This window comes from Magnolia sinica, chromosome 2 (genome assembly GCF_029962835.1).
Source record: "Magnolia sinica isolate HGM2019 chromosome 2, MsV1, whole genome shotgun sequence".
NCBI classification, from domain to species: Eukaryota; Viridiplantae; Streptophyta; class Magnoliopsida; order Magnoliales; family Magnoliaceae; genus Magnolia; species Magnolia sinica.
Genome location: NC_080574.1, coordinates 2,377,296 through 2,393,934, shown reverse-complemented (window position 1 = coordinate 2,393,934; position 16,639 = coordinate 2,377,296). Strand labels below are relative to the sequence as shown.

At 44.2% G+C, this 16,639-nt stretch overlaps 1 protein-coding gene across 1 annotated transcript; it reads right to left on the bottom strand.

Annotated features, from left to right (window-relative positions):
- Positions 1–2,009: 2,009 nt before the first annotated feature.
- Positions 2,010–15,628, bottom strand: LOC131231686 (small ribosomal subunit protein uS4y). The gene is made up of 4 exons (XM_058227976.1): positions 15,467–15,628; positions 14,955–15,336; positions 2,439–2,638; positions 2,010–2,305 (listed from the first exon to the last, which is right to left on the bottom strand). The coding sequence occupies exons 1-3, from the start codon at positions 15,492–15,494 to the stop codon at positions 2,455–2,457; spliced, it is 594 nt and encodes a 197-aa protein (XP_058083959.1). The 5' UTR covers positions 15,495–15,628; the 3' UTR covers positions 2,010–2,305; positions 2,439–2,454.
- Positions 15,629–16,639: the final 1,011 nt, after the last annotated feature.

Below are 16,639 nucleotides of genomic sequence, written 5' to 3'. Positions count from 1 at the left end.
CCATGCAAAAATCATACTGATCGTTGATCCAATTCATCTTTGATTTGGCCTTATTTTCTATAGCCATCCTTTTTTAATGCCAAGGATGGGGTTGGTCCGATTGCCTAACGATAGTGATTCTTTAGTATTATAAGTAATCCATGATGGTACCTAACAAATAAATGGATCAAATTGTTGCTTTGAATTATTTTCTTGTAAATTATCTTGACCATACATATTTAAGGCCATTGATCAAATGGTTAATATTTGTCAGATTAGTGCAATGTTTTCAAAGTAGCCCATAGAATAGGCATTGGACCTAATAATCAGTCTAGTTCAATAGATTGGACCAAGTGTCCCAGTGCAACTAAGGGCAGTATGAGCACTAGATCATTCCTCAAAAGCGAGTGCCCTCTTCGTAAAGACTGAAGAGCAGTGTATACTGATTTAAGACCCAGTTCTGATTGGCTATGATTTGAAACGATGATTGTCGACAACCTTTCTGGTGTACTCCCCAAGCACATACCAATTGCAAACTAATGTAAGGAACAGAACTGCTAGTCTTTTAAGCCTCCCAGTGCAATTCATCAGATCAATGTTCTTAATGCTAGCATACAACAACATTGGAAGGGTATCCTACGTAGTGAACACAATAAGCCCCACCACCAGAATCACCTTTCTCAATCAGATTTAACCGACAAACTAGGTGGGTCACACCTCATTTTATGGCATGAGCCTAAAAATGAGGCAGATCCAAAACTTATGTGGCCCCAAACAAGTTTTCAATGGTAGGTATTCAATCCCCGCTGCTTTCTATGGTGGGGTCCACTTGAGCTTTAGATCCACATGATTTTTTTGCCCATGCTCTAAAATGATCTCAAAAAATGGGTGGATGGTGTGGATATAGCCAACGCATCATGGTGGGACCTACACAACTTGCTAACATTGAGTGAAATTAGCTCGGGACCCAATGCAATTCCATCTAATCTAATTCCAAGCTTTTCCGGTCTTCCCAAACATTTGAGTGGAATCTGTATGAGACCAAATGCAATTCCATTCCACCAAATCCCACGCGCCAAACATTGAGGGCCCGTTTGGCCGGGTGGATTGGAAGGGATTGAATGGCATTAGGGTGGATGGCATGGATTTCTAGGTAGTGATGGTGTTGTCGGTGGATTGTCTGGAAATCCATGGGATTGCTATATCCCTCGATTGCTATATCCAGTTTGTTTGGCACGCCCAGCCAATCCTGGGATTAAACCTTCTCATCCCTTCCAATCCCTCGAACCAAACACGTCCTACGCATATTTGAAAGGATTAGAGTGGACTGGATGGGATTTAAAGGTAATGATGGTGTTGTCAGTGGATTGTCTTCAGATCCATGGGATTGGGTTCAGATCACCGGCTCTTTTTGGCACGCCAGGCCAATCCCGGGATTTGACTTCCAATCCCTTCCAATCCGACCGGCCAAACGGGCCCTGAGTGAATTTGCACGAGACCAAATGCAATTCCATCCCACCAAATCCCATGCGGCCACCCCACCCCCCAAGTGTTTTCCCATGGATAATTGGTTTGAATCGTCATAAATATAGCATCAAAGTCTCCTAAGTGGGCCCCATCCCAGCCATCTTAAACTAGAACGAGCAGTGGCTATCTCAGGAGAGTTATATTGGTTATGTAAGATGGATTGCAGGGACTTCTATTTGAGTTTTGGTCAGACAAGGCGCTGCTTTCGCATCTCTAGCAACAATATCTACACCAAGTGGACCAACGCTGTTGATCTGGCATGAGCCACTACATAATCAGACAATGACCCAAAATATTTAGCCATTCAAATTTGGCAATGTGTGTAGATGGATGGCACAAGAAATCAGGTGCAGCATGGGCAGATCACCAAATCAAATTACTATATGATTGCCACATTCGGAACATGAGCAAACAATCATCTTTTACCATTGCCTGCCAAACAATGTTAATGATTTGAGCACCAGATGCAAACAACAACGCAGGTTTAGGAGCAGCAGTCCACATTCCCAAAACACTAATGGGTCCATTAGATAAAACATGGATTATTCATAACCATAGCCCAACCATTCCTTGTATCTATCAAACTGTAAGGTTCAACTCAATCCAATACCTGCCACTGCATTCACATCTAAAAGGACCCCGCAAAAATCCTTCTTCTTCATTGGGGAATTATAAGTAAAACTAAAGAGAAAGCACACCTCATAAAACTAAGAACATATGTCTATACTCTCAAGTGAAAGCAAACAAAACGAAGTTCTTCCTCATCATCACCATCTGAAACAGATGCCTCCTGCCGCATCTGAAAGAAAAAAAAAAAAAAAGCCACAATAATCCATCATCCTCATTGGTCAAGGTAAAACTAATGAAATCACAGAAGTTTAGAACTATCAACACAGGTACCTATTCTGAGAGAGACGAGGAAATTCTCTTACCAAGAAGATCAGAAATCTAATCTTCCTCATCCTCATCACCGTCCCCACCAGATGCCTTCTTGGCAGCAGCTTTCTGGTTCCTTCGCTTCACCCTTCCAGGGCGTCCACCACCAAGTGGGCTTGTAAGAGAGAAGTCAATATGCTTCTGGGAGTCCACCCGGACCATAAAGGATGGTATATTGACCACCTGTCTACCAACCCTGCAACAAAAATCCAGCAATTAGCGTTTCAAGTATCAACCAAACAGATCACTAGCATTTGGATACTGTCCAACGACAACTTGAGACAATCACAGATTGGCAATGTGTGTGAGTGTAGTAGCAGGCAACAAAAATCCAGCAATTAGCATTTCAAGTATCAACCAGACAGATCACTAGCATTTGGATGCTGTCCAACGACAACTTGAGACGATCACAGATTCTCGATGATCAACGTGTGTGAGTGTAGTAGCAGGCAACAAAAATCCAGCAATTAGCCTTTCAAGTATCAACCAGACAGATCAGCAGTATTTGGATGCTGTCCAATGACAACTTGAGACAGATCATAGATTGGCAATATGTGTGAGGGTAGTCGCAGGCCCTAGTCATGTAGTGTCACTTGCCCCTCTTTGGTCTTCTCCTTTCATACAACTGTATCCTGTGTTAAATTCAAATTGATCATCCAAACGCCTAAAAGTGTCCAACACAGATCTAAATCAAGAAAAAGACATCCATTTTGCACTTTCTACAAACCCAATCCCAAAGAGCTAATAAATTCCCAATATAAGGCTACCAAACACTCTTTACTAACTAGAAACTGCTCTCAGATCATTGGTGTCTTGAGGCCTCCACTAAAAAGCAAGCTATTTAATACTCCGGCACTCAGAAATTGCACACATGGAATACATTTAACTCAAATTAAACTGACTAAATTATGGACCCCAGTGTCGCTAAGTGACAGTCCGATAATCAGATTGGTCACACAATCCTAACCTCTGATCATGGACACTTATTTGTTGAAATAGAATATTTTTCATTTTTACCCATCCAATAAATGTCCACCAACCCTATGGTTAGTTAATGAAATACACACATTTTTCAGTTCTGATGTATCTACACTGTGAGCCATAATTTGCACATATCAATTTAAATTATTTGTATGACATGTATGGCTGCATATTTCATCGGTCTGCCAGGGTAAGTGTTGATCCTACTAGAAACATCTGGAGTGGCTTCCAGTCCAAATGGTACAAAAGGCATATTGGAATGCTTTCCAGCAGTAAGAGAATTCCCTCCGAAGGCCTGTTAACGGAATGGCTGCACACTCCTGAGTCGTTAATGCGCTGCATCTCACTGCAACAAGGCTACGCTAAGGCATCTAAACCTTTCATGAAAACATCTGCACCTAGCGAGCTCAGATCCGGTTGAAGCAGGCCATGATTCACCTCTTTCTCTATCCCCCATCAGAAACAAACCCAGTGACTCAATTCCCACAATTAATATCAACAAATCACTGAATCATAATCATGGTTTTCGTAAGTATAAAAAGAACCAACCAAAAACCCTTTGGTTGCAACATGGAGAACCATACTAGATCAGGAGTTATTTAAAACAAGGAATCTGATTCCCTGGATTCAGGTTTCTACAGGGTCTAGTCTAGCCGACTGTGGAAATCTGAGTAACTGGCTAGTGGCGACTCCAAGTCAAATATATAACACCTCAAGCCGCAAATCTTACCAGAAAGATTAGAAAGGCCCCGTGAGCACGATCCAGCATCCACAAGTATACTACAAAGTAAGGTGGCTTGGATTTCATTCTTTTATTAGGGATAGCGTAGAAGAGTTCTTCTAAATCTGAGAAGGAACGGCATCAATTCTTCACATTAAAAACTCATGGCCATAAGGAATAATCTAAAACATTAAATAAGGAATTTATTTTTTACTATATTTAGATGGAGAGCTGATCATTCATTATTAAAAACCAAGTTTTTAATGTTTTTACACTTGTCTTTCAAATATCACAATACATCACCCTAAGGTCGGATTAAAATTGAAATCGCCCAAGAAGACCATGCCCCAGACAACCATGAAATCATCCAATGGAATGACATTAAGACTTCATTTGTCAAACCACCCATCGGGGCATAGCTCCATATCCATGGTCACACCTAGAGTAGGCTAGGCTTCACAATGAAGTCTTTTATCTTGCGTTCATCCTTTACCAATGTAAAACACAATTTACAAATGTCAAACCCACTTGTTTTGCCACCTCTCTTGAGATGAAATTGTGGGTTGCTCTCATGTCCACCATTATTAAGTGGGCATTGTCATTGATGTGCATGTCAACATACATCAATTCTCATTGGAGTGCATCAAAGTGGCTTTGTTGCCTTGCCAATCGACCCTATAGCGCACTTAAAAACCTAATTCCTTACCACATGTCCTCCTCCCTCTATGGGATCAAACCCAAGGGCGAAGTCATTTGCCTATGATCCCAATTACATATGAACAACTTCCTAGCTACTGGACTTGTTATCCCCTTCTCGTCATCCAGCTTCATTGAGAGGGCATTGAATGCTCGTCTCTTCAGCCACTCTCTAGCGAAATAAGGCCCATAAAAGATGAAGCACTTCACCTCTTCTAGCTTGGACACAAGCATCTCATCAATCTTTGACATACTTATTATCTCTGACATCATTGCCATTCCTACTGCATGATGGCTTGCTATATCCCTCATGGTTGGTGGAGTCTTCCCCTTCTCCCACACCTCCATGACCATCCCTTTAAGGTGATTGCAATCTAGAATAGTCATCCCTTTTGAACTCCATCACCTTCTACCATTGCAATTGCCAAAGTCAAGTCATACAGACTCATCATTACAATTCCCTATGCATTGAAAGCTAGAAATGTTTACACAAAGTTGAAGAGTACGTTTCCGAATACACTGGGAATGTCTAGCATGAGATACGAGAACTCCTTAGGATGCTCATGAATTGCCCCCATGTGCTTCAATCACTTCATCCTACAATGAGACAACCTCGAAGAAATACTTCAATTGCCAAAGGAAGTTATCCAACTTTCCACGGTCCCTCGATGCATTGAAGGCCCTAAGGTCCACCGTTTGTAACTTAGTTGCACCGCCAATGGCCATGTTTCCAATGGCCATAGTCCTTTATCCATAGGGTCTAATATCACTTATCATCTCCTTAAACATGGTGAGGGCCCATCACCATAGCATGAAGACCTACCTCTCTAGACACTAAGTATCAGCCAACATATCTAGTGCATCCACCATTTCCCCTTGAGTTCCTAAAGCCCACTATCAAGGTCCTCAATGTTGTATCTCTCAACAAAAAGGTCCCCAATGTTGTTGCCTATCACTTCGAACCACTCTTGCTCGCCCACTGCAAGCTCTACCCCTGCAAACACAGCAACCATGTATGGGATCTCTCCCTACTTGGCATGTTGGCACCAACTCTCTCATCCCCATGTGCTTGCTCAATGTTGATCACTTACAATGTCATTGCATCGATCTTGTCCCATGAGCATTTCAACCCCTATGTAACCTTGCTCTAAGACCATTTGTCACAACCAAAGTGCTTCCCCCAAGAGTAAATCGTCTAGAATCATAGTCACAATCCCATCATCATATTCTCTAAATGAACAAACACGCCCCAGACTTAGTAACCGGGCTCACGGGAACCCGATAGCCGGTTCTGGCCGCAACAGCCTCCGTAGTACCCCATTCTTGGCTCATAAGGCAGGTTCCGATCCCGGGATCCTACAAAGAGGATTTTCATATCCATATAGTCATTCCAATACGAGCATACCCAAAATCACAGCAAGTACATCTCAAAAATAACAAAGGCACACAACACAAAATCCACAATAAATTTGAGCATTAGATACAAGGCTGAAAAGAAATACATCTGATAGCAGAAGGGAGAAGAAAAGATCTGCAACACTGGGTCCTCAACTCGACTCATATCTAAGCTCCGCTACTAAGACGCCGACCTATGATCTCCTGCACGCATCAATCGTGCATAAGCTTATAGAAAGCTTAGAGGGTGGTGAAGGTGTGTGACAGTGGTGTGCAAGAGAATTATAGAGGGTACAAAAGGGAAATATGATCAATGCCAATAACGCTAGTCTTACAAAGACTGCTATAAATGCAAGAAGTCATACCAAGGCTAAACAATGCAGTGAGTACTGGGTGCCGTACTAAGGCGATGCAATCTAAGGCTTATATAGCCGATGCAAATGCAATGCGAAGTGATGTCAGTGCTCATATCCAGTCCATATAATCAGTATAGTTCCATCACAAGGAAAATCATCGGGGTCTAATGCACTGCTGGACGACTGCCGCTCCCCAAGAACCGCACGATCAAACAAGCGTAAGAGACCTCACTACCTGTCTGTGGACAGCCAATCACCAGCGAGGCTCGACGGTAGCAAACCCGTTTACGAGCTAGTCAGACTCAGCCTAGCTATGCCCTCTTACTCGGGCAAGTAAGGCCAAACCCCATCTCAACCGTCCTCGCTGCAGTGGGAGTCACGGCCTAATGGTGTAAGGCACTCGAGCGCTCATGAATTTCACTCGGTCTCGGCGTTGAGGCCTCTCTTATGTACCGTGAAGGTTTAGGGGCTTTCACCCAGGGATATCCTATGTACCCCAAATGCTCGAAGAATCATTTCCGATGTCCATACACGGCCATCCACAAAACACCTATGGAGGCAAGGCTCTGATGAAGCAAGGGCGAAGAACCAATGCCATGAGATGCGATGCTAGATGCATGACTCAAGCCGCAAATCTTACCAGAAATCTTAGAAAGGCCCCGTGAGCACGATCCAGCATCCACAAGTATACTACAAAGTAAGGTGGCTTGGGTTTTATTCTTTTATTAGGGATAGCTTAGAAGAGTTCTTCTAAATCTGAGAAGGAACGGCATCAATTCTTCACATTAAAAACTCATGGCCATAAGGAATAATCTAAAACATTAAATAAGGAATTTATTTTTTACTATATTTAGATGGAGAGCTGATCGTTCATTATTAAAAACCAAGTTTTTAATGTTTTTACACTTGTCTTTCAAATATCACAATACATCACCCTAAGGTAGGATTAAAATTGCCTTCGAAATCGCCCAAGAAGACCATGCCCCAGACAACCATGAAATAATCCAATGGAATGTCATTAAGACTTCATTTGTCAAACCACCCATCGGGGCATAGCTCCATATCCATGGTCACACCTAGAGTAGGCTAGGCTTCACAATGAGAAGAAAGAGAGGGAGAAAGAGTTGTAGGAGAGTCATCATCTCTCTACCTAGGTTAGAGAAAATCCATCATACCCTATGGTGATACAAACAATGTTGCTAAGGTAGGGTAGGTTTGGGTGGTGTGGATGGTGTTGGTGGTGTAAGAGATGGAGGTTTAGGTGGTGTATGTAGTGTGTGTTGGAACTTGTGCAAAAAGGGAGTGGGGGCCACATGCACTACTCCTAGGTGGGCCACATGATCATGATCAAGGGCTAGAAAATGATATGCACACAACTCATGATCTACACATCGGATGGACGCACAAGACGCGGCATCGGAACCGCAATGACGATGCGAACAAGATGGCATAGGTTTCGGCTAGATCCGAGTCGGGTCTACATGACCAGACTTAAGAATGACCGCAAACACTATCCGAGGGTCGCGGGTTGCCGGGATTCGACCGGTAGGACCGCGGGACCAAGAGAAATGAACTGCATACTTATACACACACGCACATGCACTCGAATCAGGTCTTACAACCCTCCCCACCAACAAAAAAATTTCATCCTCGAAATTTATCAAATTCAGGACAAAATGAAAGACAAAAACACCACCATCATAGCAATCATCAAAGAGAAGGCAATACAAACAATCATACATCAATCAATCATCAAACAAATGGGGATAACGCTCTCAAATCTCGGTCTCGCGTTCTCAAGACACCTCAGCCTCCGAATGATGACCTCATTACACCTTCACCAAGGAAATGACCTTGGTCCTGAGGACCTGCTCCTTCCGATCAAGTATATGGATAAGTTGCTCGATGTAGGAAGCATCCTCACGGACCTCGAGTGGCTGTCAATCAATCACAAGAATAGCGTCCGACCCACACTTTCGTAACATAAAAACATGAAACACGTCGTGGATCGCGGACAACTCATGAGATAAGGCAAACTTGTAGGCCACAGCGCCCACGCGCTCAATAATCTCAAAAGGTCCCGACCCGAGTGCATGTATGTGTATGAGTATGCAGTTCATTTCTCTTGGTCCTGTGGTCTTACCGGTCAAATCTCAGCGACCCGCAAACCTCAGATAGTGTTTCCGGTCATCCTTAAGTCCGATCATATAGACCCGACTCGGATCGAACCGAAACCTATGCCATCTTGTTCACATCATCGTTGCGGTTCCAATGCCGCGTCTTATGCGTCCATCCGATGTGTAAATCATGAGTTGTGTGCATATCATTTTCTAACCCTTGATCATGATCATGTGGCCCCCACTCCCTTTTTGCACAAGTTCCAACACACTACACACACCACCTAAACCTCCATCTCTTACACCACCCAAACCTACCCTACCCTAACAACATTGTTTGTATCACCATAGGGTATGATGGATTTTCTCTAACCTAGGTAGAAAGAAATGATGACTCTCCTACAACTCTCTCCCTCTCTCTTTCTTCTCATTTTCTTTCTATCCCTCCCTCTCCTCTCCCTCTAGCAAGCTTCCAACGTCCCAACCCCTTGCAACATTCCAGCCCCTCAACTCCCATTTCTTTCCCCATCCATCCATCTAATACTCATCTCACCCCTTCATCTTGCTTCCTTGGACCCTAAGAAGCTTGGAGTGGAGTTTTTTATAGAGATCTTAAGATGGGTGCTCCTCTAGGAAGTAGAATCTCATTTCTATTGTAGATCTTTCATTTCTTTCGTGAGGGAAGTGTAGGACCCACCAATCAATGGTGGAGATCCCACACAATCCCATAGGTGTGGCCATATGGCCCACCTTATGCATGCATGTCCCATGCATGGGGTTTTACTATATGGACCCCATCATGGTATATTCTTTAATTTCATAGCATGATAAGGTCATCTAGACCTTAGGATCATGGTGGGGATGGTATCTCAACCATCCATTTTAATTTTTGGCAATACATGTGTTAGATTTATATTGTGGATGTATATCAATGTATGGTGTGTGGTGGGATTGTTCTTGGGACGGCTCAATAGTGGCGAAGCCCTCTCCCTATGGTCGGATTATCCTTCTTTCTCTCCTTTCCCTTGTTTGCATTGCCTGATCATGGGTGTGTGACCCACTTTGTGGACCAATAAAAAAAATCCAGCCATCCATAAAGGGAGGACGCCCATGGCATTCCACCCTATGACATGTGGCTCTGAAATCCAACTAATTGGGGCACATGCAAAGGTGTTTTGGATGGAGGGATGGTTTGGATATTTGTGGGGCCCACTAGGGTGGTCCCTCCCATGATTTCCTCGGATTAAATCCCATTTGAATCCGTGGTTATAATTATTTTATTTCGATCTATTGTTGCTGTCCAGAACTGTCTGGATAGATTTTTAGGCCACCTTGGGGCCTGATTTCTGGTTATTTGGTGGAAAGACTGATGCTATTTAATTTATGATTATTGTAGGTGTATGTCCTACCTACAATCATACCAAATTTCAGCCCCAATTGACCCCATTTGGACATCCAAAAGGGCGGGCCAACATGGTGGACTGTCAAGAATTTCTAATGTGCAGTCCAGCAGCATAGTCCCATAAAAATCAAATTTTAAATATATTTTCTCTAATGGTGGGCCATCCTTCTGGGTCCCACCTTGTTGTAGGCTTGATGAGGGACTTTGGGCCCAAATTTCAGGAATTTTGGAGGCCCCGGACCCACCCCATTGGATGGCCCAAATTCAGGGCAGAAACATATATGTAACAGTTTTTGGTTTTTTCCTTGCTGTCCTCCTGGTAACTATGAAACTTGTTGGGCCCAGCCCATTGGAGCCTTTGTGCATGTCTGTGGGGCCCATCTTATGATGTTCCAGAGGCCCTTGGGGCCATGATTGTGGGCCCATATGGCTGGACCAGCTGTCCATGATGGACGTCTAGCTAGTGGACGTCCACCATGGGCTGGCCGTCCTTGGCCACGCCCACCATGATGTATGTCTTTCCTCCATGCCGTCCTTCCATTTGGTGGGGCCCATGTGTGTAGGGTCCACCCTAGGTGGACGCCCCATGTGGGGCTCATTTGGGACGTGAGGAGCCCAACTTGGTGTTAGTAGGCCAGGCCGTCCATGGCCTTGGGACCTTGGGCTACTGCTGGGCCTGTATTCCAGCAGCATGGCCCACTTGAAACATGTGTTGTACCTCCCCCTCTCATCTGGTGAGACCCACAGTGATGTGTGTAGGTCCTCAAGAAATAAATATACTATAAATTAATTTTATTTGTTGGACTCCAGCAATCCCAGAAAGCGGGTGGGCTGAAAATTTAGCAATGGGCCCAATGTTGCTGCTTATAAATGTTTGTTTTGTGAAAGCATGGCCCACCAAATTTGAGGATGAATTAATCAGTTATCTTGCGATTTTCCTTCAATATTTTTGGGTTTAATTAGTGCTCATCTGAGGCCCACCCAAGTTGGGTTTTTATTGGATCATTGTATGTGGTTAATTGCTAGTTCCTTAGGCCTTTTGGACTGGAACTTTCTAGATAGGCCCATTGACCTTTGGGCCTATACTCTTCTACCTATTGTGATGGGTTTGTGGGCCATAATATGCAAGTAGTTGGGCCCTTGGTTGCCCACCAAAATACCCTTGTACTTGGGCTAAGATGTGAGGCCCAACTCACTTGTATTAAGTGTAAAATTGCCCATATGGTTGAACTATCGGGCTGCCCATGAGGCCCACCACAATATGTGGGTTCATGACCTTTATGGTTGGGCCCAAACCTTGCTCGAGGGCCCACCATATTGCCTATGAGTTGGGCTTTGTGTATAGTCCACTAGGCCATGGATTGTCTTAGGCCTTGGGCCTTGTTTTGTACTCGAGTCATAGTGGGATATCTTTTGGGACCCAGTTGAGGTTGGATGTCCTCCTTGGTGGCCCTAAGGTAGGCCCATGGGATTGCTATGGGTGGTTTAAGGTCCACCATAGACCCTTACTAGGACTGCTTATCCCCTTGGACTTATCTCTAGTCCTCCTTAGCTTGTGGGCTACCCCAGAGTATTGGGCCCCCACTAGAGGATGATCTTTTAGATCCTATCTAAGTACTTAGACTTAGTCCCTCCTTGGGAAGGAGTGTATTCCACATCATCTTTGCCGTGTGGCGCATCTTCTTCACCCGCATGACCCATATATATTCATTTGTGTGATTGGATTTACATTGTGTGGTCATTGGGTTGATTTGATAGAGGGATGAAGTTTCCCCTCTTGTGCACATTGTGTGCTTGGAGCTAGTGCATGGTTGGTATGCTTGAGTCATGCATCTAGCATCGCATCTCATGGCATTGGTTCTTCGCCCTTGCTTCATCAAGGCCTTGCCTCCACAGGTGTTTCGTGGATGGCCGTGTGTGGACACCGGAAATGATTGTTCAAGCATTTCGGATACATAAGATATCCCTGGGTAAAAGCCCCTAAACCTTCACGGTACCTACGAGACGCCTCAACAGCGAGACCGAGTGGAATTCATGAGCGCTCGAGTCCTTACACCGTTAGGCCGCATGTCCCACTGTAGTGAGGTCGGTTGAGATGGAGTTTGGCCTTACCCGCCTGAGTGAGATGGCATAGCTAGGCTGAGTCTGACCAGCTCGTAAATGGGTCCGCTATCGTCGAACTTTGCTGGTGATTGGCTATCCACAGGTGGGTAGTAAGGTCTCTTACGCTCGTTTGATTGTGCGGTTCTTAGGGAGCGGCAGTCATCAAGCAGTGCATTAGACCCCAGTGATTTTCCTTGTGATAGAACTATACTGATTATGTGGAATGGATATGAGCACTAGCATCACTTCGCATCGCATTTGCATCGGCTATATAAGCCTTAGATTGCATCGCCTTAGTACAACGCCCAGTACTCTCTGCATTGTTTTAACCTTGGTATGGCTTCTTGCATTCATAACAGTCTTGGTAAGACTAGCATTATTGGCATTAATCATATTTCCCTTCTATACCCTTTATTATTCTCCTGCGCACCACTGTCACACACCTTCACTACCCTCTAAGCTTTCTATTAGCTTATGCACGATTGATACGTGTAGAAGATCATAGGCCAGCGTCTTAACAGCGGAGCTTGGAAAGGAGTCGAGCTGAGGACCCAGTGTTGCAAATCTTTTCTTCTCCCTTCTGCTATCAGATGTATTTCTTTTCAGCCTTGTATCTAAAGCTCAAATTTATAATGGATTTTGTGTTGTGTGCCTTTGTTATTTCTGATATGTACTTGTTGTGATCTTGGGTATGCTCGTATTGGAATGAATATATGGATATGAAAATCCTCTTTGTAGGATCCCAAGATCAGAACATTTAGGAGCCGAGAATAGGGTACTACAGAGGCTGTTGCGGCCAGAACCGGCTATTGAGTTCCTGTGAGTCCGCTTACCGAGTCTGGGGCATGACACAAATGTTGTGGACCACGCCCACTATGACGCAAGGGAGACAAGAATAGAAGAATGCTTCTATTACTCAAGAGAGTGATTTGATTATGCGCAACAAAGACCAAGAGTTGCACCAGTTAAGAGCAAGTTGGTACACGTTGAAGGCTCTAAAAGGGCAAGGGAAGGCCCAAAGGACATGGGTGGACATAGTAAGAAAATACTTGGAGTGGAATGGCCCAAATTAATTGGGTCAAGGCTTATATGATGATGACTCACGAGCTCCAAAGTTTACGACTTTATGATGTTGGCTAAAAATGAAAACCCCTCCCTATATAGACCCAAGAACTCTAGCATATTTACATAAATGGCTAGGATGGTGCCATGTGGTGATGATCCAACATACAAAAATACTCTAGAACCATTCTAGATAATTCCAAACTACTCTCTACAAGACTCTAGAGAATTCTAGAATATTCTAAATATCTCCACAGTACACAACTCTAGCCTTTCCTAAAATTCTGTATATGCTAAGCACAAAACCTTCAGTGTACAAAATGAGCAAGGATTGGGTAATGATTTAGCCCCCTATGAATGACAAGACCATGACATAAGGCCTCAAATCTTACCTTACGAAAGCTTGCAACTTATTTAATAAAGGACTTGGACAACCATTTAACACAAATAAGTTTCACAAATAAGCCTATTAAGGGTGGTCAAACAACCATATGTTACACATCCTAATTAACTAACCATCTCGAATATAGTTGAGGCTTAAATTTAGCATTAACGACAAGATATTCTATTTGGGCTCTAGTATCTAGAGTTATCACCTATAAAGGCACTCCACTATACAATTACTTGTAAAAAAACATCAATGCATCTTGGTCCCCTCATGGGCATAAGTTTTTTTAACATAGACATGCAAGTACAATTTGTTGTCTAAACACATGATTAATCAAATCAAAGGTGACTAACTGGCTATTTGTCCATGCATAGCATGACTGACACAGACACATACCACATAAGAATACAAGAACAACATGCTATGAGACATGGGAGGCGAGCAACTTAAATACTTAAATGCCTTGACATGACAACTTAGTTGAATAGATGGATTATCTCCTTATTCATTCTTTAGAAGATGAGTGCACTAAACTAGAGGAGCAATGGAATCCCCAGGAGAAAAAGATTGTCGCTCAGCTCCCAAAGGCGTGAGCTTAAGAACAGCTGGATTGATACCAATCCTCCAATCTCCATCCACCATTTTCATATCCTCGAAACCCTAGACATAACAAATGTGGCACTGCTTCCTATATCAATTTCCACATTATTAACAAATGTGGCACTGCTTATCTTATCTTTTGAAAAAATTAACTGCTTATCCTTAAAGAAATGAATGGTAATTGTGCTACGTGAAACAAACTGCAGTCCTCTTAATTTCCAAACCCTTTCGTCTACAATTAAAATCATACAGTGGTATCTATACAGAAAGGCCGCAACTAAGGATATTCACACGAATCCTCTTAGTGTTACATTTTCAAGATCTACGTCATTCATCAAGCAGACCACGCACCCTGGCTCGATAATCTAGTGATGCAGCTCATCAGATGGACGACACAAGCAGCCCACTCTGATAGGAGCAGGGCACGCCCAATGAAAGGCCCGGATCTCGCAACCATTCACTATGGCAATGGACGGTGGGCCACATTGCATGATGAATATTCAATACCACACATGCAGCACACAGCCTGATTTCTCCCACAAGAAACACCAACACAGAGGCTACGCAATCAATGGTCCATATCACATGCACAACTTCACAACTGAGATAAAAAATCATGCAAGAGACTACAAAGAACCGTCGCAAATGATGTCATTGGAGGATAAGATCTTGGAGAACATCAGAGGTGTACCTGATGTGCCTCTGCCGAATGAGGACACGGGCGTGATGGATGGACTTGGCCATGCCCGACTTGAAGACAAGCGTCTGCAACCTGCGCTCGAGGAAGTTCTCGACGGTCAGGGCAAGCACGTAATCGAGCTTGTTCTGGCTCTCGTCGAGCAAGCCATACCGGTTCATGCGCCGCAGCAGCGCCTCGCCCTCGAAGATCCGCCGCGGGTTCTTCTCGTCAAGGGTGAGGAGCTCCCGCGCCGCGTTCCGGATGCGGCTCAGCGCGTATTGGACGCGCCACAGCTCGCGCTTGCACCGCAGCCCATACTCCCCCACCAGCTTCAGCTCCGCATCCAGCCGCTCCTTCTCGTACGGCCGCCTCGGCTTCTTAAAGGTCTTCCCATCTGAAAACGATTTTTAAAATTTAAATTAAAAAAAAAAAAAAAAACCCAGGGTTTCAGGGTCACGTGAGGATCGCGTGATCCGATGGCGAGATCGGATGGCCTAGATCAGAAGATCGCAGAGAGAGCTTACAGTTCCTGTAGAAGTTGACGTGGACCATCCCTTCTCCTTCTTCACCTTCTCCTTCTCTGTCGCCGCTGCTCCTCTGATGAAAAGAGATAGAGGACGGAGGCGAGTAAGAAAGGAGGGAAAGAAACCGGATGTGGGTTTATAAAGGAAAAGAGCTGCAAAACCCTAGACTCCGAAACTGTTCGATAAGTTACGGTGTGGGTTTCTCCATTTTTTAATTGGTGGTGAGTCTGTGGACCCTTCCCCTACCATGCGTTGGCATAGACTTAAATCAATCCGGATCGTCCATCGTCCGGGGTACATGCAATGTCTGGAAATTTTGCGTGTTGATCTATCTTTACTGCCCTGTTTGTGGGCACCGATGGAAGGTCAAACGTAGAATGATCCGTTGTTCGAATTCAGTGGGTGGAATCATGGTCACGATTTTTATCCCATCGTTTCATCAGATAGAGGGCCAGGGATCTTGGACGGCGTGGATTAGTGGACATGTATGCCGAATAGGCTTAATATAGAGTTGCCACATTTAAAAAATTGTAGCCAGCGACTCGGTTGGGGTTTTAACTAGGAGTGAGTTGAATGTCCTCGCATGGGGAGGGGTGCAGGTTATGGCTCATGATGGAATGGACCCGGTGAAGGAAGTGGCTCTATGGAGCTTTGTCCTCATTACACTGTGAGTTTACTTCACCGTAAAGGAGTGAGAGGATTTATATTGTATTGGCAATCTCAACCGCTGGACCTGCGAATTAACAATCTTAACCGTCTAAGTTCACACGTTGGAGCTGGACTCTCGAACGTTTCCTTCTAGTAATTCATCCAATGGCCACTAATCAGAATGGGAGGTTTAGCGGAGTAACAGGCCATTTGCTTATTTGGCCCACATTTGATATCATCATGGACCCCACCAGGACGGAGACGATTCAAACAAGTTGCATGAGACTTTCCCCAGTCTTAGAACAATGAAGTAGATAAATGGTCCATGAATCCTTTGTAATTGTTTGAGTTGGACTCATCCATGATAGGCCCAGTAAATCATGGACTTGGGACTTCGACAGACTCATTTGGTCCCGAGTCGAGTTGGGACTCACCAAATTCACAGCTTAATCAGCACACCTCACCTGAGTCAGAGGTGACTCAGGGAGTGAGTCCCGGTATCTTATTTAATACTAACCAAGTCAG